General features: G+C 43.6%; 1 protein-coding gene and 1 pseudogene across 1 annotated transcript; both read left to right on the top strand.

Annotated features, from left to right (window-relative positions):
• The first annotated feature begins 4657 nt into the window (after positions 1-4657).
• On the top strand, positions 4658-6047 carry LOC121577209 (tripartite motif-containing protein 29-like). Its single transcript, XM_041890973.1, has 3 exons — positions 4658-5027; positions 5437-5532; positions 5840-6047. Exons 1-3 carry the CDS (start codon positions 4677-4679, stop codon positions 6026-6028), a joined length of 636 nt encoding a protein of 211 aa, XP_041746907.1. The 5' UTR covers positions 4658-4676; the 3' UTR covers positions 6029-6047.
• Positions 6048-6520: 473 nt separating this feature from the next.
• On the top strand, positions 6521-7357 carry LOC121577413 (annotated as a pseudogene).
• The last annotated feature ends 406 nt before the right edge of the window (positions 7358-7763 follow it).

Genomic DNA, 7763 nt, shown 5'->3' with positions numbered 1-7763 from the left:
TTTTTCACTCACAAGATCTCTGCCTTTCCGGTGTTAGGATAGGCCTATAGCCTATACTCAAAAAATATATTTATAAACAACACAAAACCTTTTATTTAGCCCAAGAAAAAAAGCTTCATGCTTTCCTTTTTAACCAAGCCATTTCAGCTCAGAGACACATTTTATACAACCTGTGCTGTCCATCGGGTGTGGCATGTATCTTCCTCCATAACCATATTCCCTCCAGTTGGTCGAAATGGTGCGCTGTCCCTTAAAGGTCCCGCTCAAACTGTACATTGGGGCTCACATCCCCTCAATATATAGACCCACAGCAGGTGAACACCCCCCATACAATGTTCTCTCATTCACCTGCTGTTGATAACTACACAGACAGACAGAGAGGCCTACTTTGAAAAAGAGATCTCACCCTTTCATCTGATCCGGCCTGAGTTCCTCAGAGAGGAGCGGTTTGGATTTCAAACCTTTTCAACCTCTAAAGTTGCGCTGAAATATATCCACGCGCACCCATTGTCCAAACCATACATTATAGAACAGACCCAGCCGGCTGGTCACCCCGCGTGCTCTACCACTGCAGGGAGATGTGCATGTGCATTAATAATGATGTGGAGGTGGAGTATTGTCCTGTGAATACACTGGGCCTATGCGTTTTAATGAGAATCGGAGTTTACCAGTTGGCTAAAAAGAAACATAAGCCCTATTTCATAATTCAAAAATAAGTTAACATTCAATAGCCCATAATTTAATTTTAAAATCTATTTATTTCAAAATTGTGACTTTTGGTTTAATGTTGCACAACATAGCCTGTCCCTGTCCCTTCACCGACTCTTTTATTAACATTCATAAATAGGCCTACTAAACAATATAACGAATTAAGCATTTTATTGGTTAAACTCGAACATTGAAACGCAAAATGAAAAACATATTGATTTAGACTATTCTTAGAGGCTGCCTTTTTTAATGTTTACTTAAACTAGAATGTAGGCTATTTAAACTATGCCTATGATAACATTGATAATAATATAATTAATTAATTAGTTATCAGATCAAGGCGTTGAGTCAACCAATGTTGCCATACATTGTTTAATCGATTTTATTAGTACTTTTTAGTCATTTAAATCTTTACAGGTTTTCCTTTATTTCTTAGCCTATATTTTTCTCACATTATAATTTCTTCCTTGAGGTGAGAGAAAGAATGACCATAGTAAAGAGAACACTGTTGAAATAATTATTTCTCCCTTTTCCTTTCCTTTCCTTTCCTTTCCTCTCTCGCGATGGTGGTGAGTGACATTTACTTTTCATGGAGAGAAAAGACGTTAAAGTCTAATCTCTACCTAAAACTTGACTCCCACCTACTGGATGAAAATAATAAAACTAAAGCTTAGATTTGTTGTTGAGTGCGCTCAATCGAGTCTGTTACTTTTCCCCAAGTACCCCAGAGAGAATGCAAATGTTCTAATTAAATATCTCTGTATATGGAATACTATAATATAATAAATAACATATTTTAATGGTCCGAGTGGTGCAGTGGTCTAAGGCACTGCATCGCAGTGCTAGCTGTACCACTAGAGATCCTGGTTCGAATCCAGGCTCTGTCGTAGCCGGCCGCGACCGGGAGACCCAGGGGGCGGCGCACAATTGGACCAGCGTCGTCCAGGGTAGGGGAGGGAATGGCCGGCAGGGATGTAGCTCAGTTGGTAGAGCATGGCGTTTGCAACGCCAGGGTTGTGGGTTCGATTCCCACGGGGGGCCAGTATATAAAATAAAAATATGTGTGCACTCACTAACTGTAAGTCGCTCTGGATAAGAGCGCCTGCTAAATAATGTAAATGTATCCTTCTGTTCAGTAGGCCTACTATCTATGACTATATTTTGGCAATATAGAACCAGGAAGACAGGCACATTTTCAGAGAAATGAAAGTAATCAGGCAGACAACACCCTAACACTTGTCCACAACTGTTCAGTCAGTCAGTGTGTGTATCAACATGGCAGACAGAACCAGGAAGTCAGGAACATTTTCAGAGAAATGAAAGTAAGCAGGCAGACAACACCCTAACACTTGTCCACAACTGTTCAGTCAGTCAGTGTGTGTATCAACATGGCAAAGGCAACTTTAGGTCAGGATCCCTTCTGCTGTTCAATCTGTCTGGATCTACTGAAGGATCCAGTGACTACTGCCTGTGGACACAGTTACTGTAGGGGCTGTATTAAGGGCTGCTGGGTTCAGGAAGATCTGAAAGGTGTCTACAGCTGTCCACTGTACATGGAAAGCTTCATCCCAAGACCTGTTAGAGTCCCGCTTTCAAGGAGCGGGACTCTAACCCGGAAGCTTATAAGAAATCCCGCTATGCCCTCCGACGAACCATCAAACAGGCAAAGCTTCAATACAGGACTAAGATCGAATCGTACTACACCGGCTCTGACGCTCGTCGGATGTGGCAGGGCTTGCAAATTATTACAGACTACAAAGGGAAGCACAGCCGCGAGCTGCCCAGTGACACGAGCCTACCAGACGAGCTAAATTACTTCTATGCTCGCTTCGAGGCAAGTAACACTGAAACAAGCATGAGAGCATCAGCTGTTCCGGACGACTGTGTGATCACGCTCTCCGTAGCCGATGTGAGTAAGACCTTTAAACAGGTCAACATTCACAAGGCCGCAGGGCCAGACGGATTACCAGGACGTGTACTCCAAGCATGCGCTGACCATCTGGCAAGTGACTTCACTGACATTTTCAACCTCTCCCTGTCTGAGTCTGTAATACCAACATGTTTCAAGCAGACCACCATAGTCCCTGTGCCCAAGAACACTAAGGTAACCTGCCTAAATGACTACCGACCCGTAGCACAGTCATCTGTAACCATGAAGTGCTTTGAAAGGCTGGTCATGGCTCAAATCAACACCACTATCCCAGAAACCCTAGACCCACTCCAATTTGCATACCGCCCCAACAGATCCACAGATGATGCAATCTCTATTGCGCTCCACACTGCCCTTTCACACCTGGACAAAAGGAACACCTATGTGAGAATGCTATTCATTGACTACAGCTCAGCGTTCAACACCATAGTGCCCTCAAACCTCATCACTAAGCTAAGGACCCTGGGACTAAACACCTCCCTCTGCAACTGGATCCTGGACTTCCTGACGGGCCGCACCCAGGTGGTAAGGGTAGGTAACAACACATCCGCCATGCTGATCCTCAACACGGGGGCCCCTCAGGTGCGCGTGCTCAGTCCCCTCTTGTACTCCCTGTTCACTCATGACTGCATGGCCAGGCACGACTCAAACACCATCATTAAGTTTGCTGATGACACAACAGTGGTAGGCCTGATCACTGACGAGACAGCCTATAGGGAGGAGGTCAGAGACCTGGCCGTGTGGTGCCAGGACAACAACCTCTCCCTCAACGTGATAAAGACAAAGAAGATGATTGTGGACTACAGGAAAAAGGACAGAGCACGCCCCCATTCTCATCGACGAGGCTGTAGTGGACCAGGTTGAGAGCTGCAAGTTCCTTGGTGTCCACATCACCAACAAACTAACATGGTCCAAGCACACCAAGACAGTCTTGAAGAGGGCATGACAAAACCTATTCCCCCTAAGGAGACTGAAAATATTTGGCATGGGTCCTCAGATCCTCAAAAGGTTATCTCCCGAGTGGCGCAGTGGTCTAAGGCACTGCATCGCAGTGCTAGCTGTGCCACTAGAGATCCAGGTTCGTATCCAGGCTCTGTCGTAGCCAGCTGCGACCGGGAGACCCATGGGGCGGCGCACAATTGGTCCAGGGTAGGGGAGGGAATGGCCGGCAGGGATGTAGCTCAGTTGGGAGAGCATGGCGTTTGCAACACCAGGGTTGTGGGTTTGATTCCCACGGGGGGCCAGTATGTAAAATGTATGCACTCACTAACTGTAAGTCGCTCTGGATAAGAGCGTCTGCTAAATGACGTAAATGTAAAATGTTCTACAGCTGCACCATCGAGAGCATCCTGACTGGTTGCATCACTGCCTGGTATAGCAAGGCACTACAGAGGGTAGTGCGTACGGCCCAGTACATCACTGGGGCCAAGCTTCCTGCCATCCAGGACCTCTATACCAGGCGGTGTCAGAGGAAGGCCCTAAAAATTGTCAAAGACTAAAGCCACCCTAGTCATAGACTGTTCTCTCTGCTACTGCACGGCAAGCGGTACCGGAGCGCCAAGTCTAGGTCCAAGAGGCTTCTAAACAGCTTCTAGCCATAAGACTCCTGAACATCTAATCAAATGGCTACCTAGACTATTTGCATTGCCCCCACCCTTTTACACTGCTGCTACTCTCTGTTTATTATCTACGCATAGTCACTTTAATAACTCTACCTACATGTACATATTACCTCAATTACCTCGACTAACCGGTGCCCCAGCACATTGACTCGGTACCAGTAACCCCTGTATATAGCCTAGCTATTGTTATTTTTACTGCTGCTCTTCAATTATTTGTTACTTTTATTTCGTATTATTTTATATTTTATTTTTTAGTGATTTTCTTTAGTGGTGTTCTTTCTTAAAACTGCATTGTTGGTTAAGGGCTTGTAAGTAAGTATTTCACTGTAAGGTCTACACCTGTTGTATTCGGTGCATGTGACAAATACAATTTGATTTGATTTGTTTTGAGGAAAAACATCTTGTTGGCTGAATTAATGGAGAAACAGAAGAAGACAGGATTCAAATCTGCTCCTCCAGCTCTCTGTTATGCTGGACCTAGATATGTGGAGTGTGATTTCTGCACTAGGAGGAAACTCAAAGCTGTCAAGTCCTGCCTGGTGTGTCTGGCATCTTACTGTGAGACTCACCTCCAGCCTCACTATGAAGCCTTTAAGAAGCACAAGCTGGTCAAAGCCTCCACACAACTACAGGAGAAGATCTGCTCTCATCATGACAAACCACTGGAGGTTTACTGCCATACCGATCAGCAGTGTATCTGTTATCAGTGTATAATGGATGAACATAAAGGCCATGATACAGCTACAGCAGAAAGGACTGAGAAACAGGTAAGGATGATAACTCCACTGTAAAACATAATAGATCTGTATTTAGACATTTGTTAATCTCTTTACGACATATTGTTGATGTACCTCATATCAAATGGAAGTGTTTTATGTCAAAGGTGATATAACTGGAAGAGCGAGAAAAACATCCAACGCCCAGAGATGTCAAAGTACTTAAACAAAATTGCCTGATTATATTGTTGCAGTAATTTGTTGACTCTCATAAGTAATAATAAGTTGACACATCACAAAATGCAATCATTATGGTGTTATATTTCCAAAATCTCAAGAACGCATAGACATATCTCCTTCTTTTGGCTGCATCTCTGCGTCTGAGGTTTGAAGGACTATCCTATTTCACATAAATATCATGGAAGGAGCCGTTACAAAGTCTTGTCACCATTCTCTGCAGAAACAGTTGGGGGAGAATCATCAGAAATCCCAGCAGAGAATCCAGCAGAGCGAGAAGAAGATGAAGAAGCTGGGACAGGCGGTGGTCTCTCTGAAGGTGAGTGTTGGGAATATCTATATTTAAATTAAATATATATTCACATGTTGAAAATGTTCAGGTTGTCTGGGTCCTGGTGAGAACTGAGTGAATAGGAAAAGGCTATATGGACCCTCCTGACCAGCAAACCAATATTACATTTCAGAATTGGTTAAAATTAGTTTAGGGTCAGGGTAAAGGGTTTGGTGTAAGGTTAGGGTTAAGGTAAGGATCAGTTTTAGATGTTGTCTAGTCAATGGGATGCTGGAAAGAAAAGTCCTTATAGTCTCTCCTGAGTGAATAGGCTGTATTAAATGTGTTCTAACAGCGCTCTGCACAGGTAGCGGTGGAGGACAGTGAGAGGATTTTTACTGAGCTGATCTGTTCCATTGAAAGAAGGAACTCTGAGGTGAAGGAGCAGATAAGAGCCCAGGAAAATGCTGAAGTGAGTCGGGCTAAAAAGCAACTGAAGCAGCTGGAGCAGGAGGTCGCTGAGTTGAGGAGGAAAGATGCTTAGCTGGAGCAGCTTTCACACACGGAGGATCACATCCATTTCCTCCAGGTGACATCAGTCTGTCTACATAAGCAAACAAATCTAAAATAACTTATAAACTTTAGATAACACATCTCTACATTTCTGTTTTTCAACCTGTTTCTCTCTGTAGGGTTTTCAGTCTCTCTGTGTCCCTCATCGATCTGATGCCTTACCCAACATATCGGTCAATCCACACATCTCTTTTCATTTTGTGTAGAAGTTTGTATCTAAAGTGACAGAACAACTGGAGGATATCTGCAAGAAGGAAATTGTCAAACTATCATGGGAAGGTAGGTGGGAAGTAGCATATAGACTTGTACTTTACGTGCCTCAAATTTAGCAATAGTGGTTACCTTGAATGAATGTTGATCCATAGAGTTGACTGTAGTAAGCCTTTGTATCTTGTTTGTGGTTTCTTGCATTCATTTGCATTGGTTTGATTGTGGTAAGAACAGTGCACCATTCACACTCACCATGCATTCAAACACCTGTGTCTTTATAGATCACCTGATGTGTGTTTACCACCACCATCTGTCTGCCCCTAGTGGTCTGGAGTGTAATTGCCCGAATAATACCACATTATAAAATACACCCAAATTTGCTCCAACAATTATTATTATGGGGACTTTCATTTCAATCTTCTGGGTTACTGAGGAATGGATACATAAACCTGTGATTGAAATAACTGTCCAAACACCAACTATCAAGCTGACTTAAATCAATCAGTCCATCTCTCCCTTAGCACCTCCCTCTGACTACTTCATGGATGCCATTCCACAGACTTCTTATTACAATACCAACCAATTGGCACAGCGGAGACCCAGCCCTTGCTGGATAACCCAACAACCATATTTTCACAACATGCAAGCGACCTTCAGCACAATGAGGCCCACCGTGCCTCCCATGGTGTACCCTCATCGCATGGACGCCCAGGCTGCAGCTGCTGCAACCCCAGTGCACATGCCTCAGTACAAGTATGCTGCAGGAGTGTGCAACCCTCAGCAGCACATTAATACACTTCCCCAGGTTGTTAAGCAGCAGCCTGTTGTCCATGTGCAGGACCAGGGGCCTCTGGCTGCTGCTCCTCCTCAGGAACAGAAGGAAATGCTGGGTCAACGCCTCTTCCCGCTCATCCAGAACATGCAACCCAGTCTGGCAGGAAAGATCACTGGCATGTTGCTGGAGATTGACAACTCTGAGCTACTCTACATGTTGTAGTCTCCAGAGTGTCTCTGCTCCAAGGTGAATGAAGCTGTGACTGTGCTGCAGGCTCACCAGGCCAAGCAGGCAACACAGAGACAAGAAAAATAAAAATAAAGAAAAGGAAATAACTTGATTCAGCTGGGCCTAGAGATCACTAGGCAAAAATAGAAAATTGTCAAAATAAAACAAAGTCTGGGTTTAATTATAACATGTAATGAAATTACTATGGCTGTCAAATGATACGAAAACGCAATCGAGTTAATCTCATGATTTGCTGTGATTAATTGCGATTTATCGCAAATTTAGAATTTTGCTCAAATTGAGCTGTATTTTATAACAATTGATACAAAAAGCATGACAAGAATTTTGACATCTTGATTTTTTCCAAAGTAACGGTAAGTAAAATCAGGTAAATTGATAAAGCACACTTTCTTTAACCTCAATGTCAACCTGTTTTGACATTGCAGTGTTGTTTTTAGCTGTATAGATTATGTATTTTTGATGTTTTCAGCGT

The sequence above is a fragment of the Coregonus clupeaformis genome, chromosome 11 (assembly GCF_020615455.1).
Source record: "Coregonus clupeaformis isolate EN_2021a chromosome 11, ASM2061545v1, whole genome shotgun sequence".
In the NCBI taxonomy this organism is placed as follows: domain Eukaryota; kingdom Metazoa; phylum Chordata; class Actinopteri; order Salmoniformes; family Salmonidae; genus Coregonus; species Coregonus clupeaformis.
Note: the sequence above shows the minus strand (reverse complement) of the source record. Positions and strands in the feature narration are given on the sequence as shown.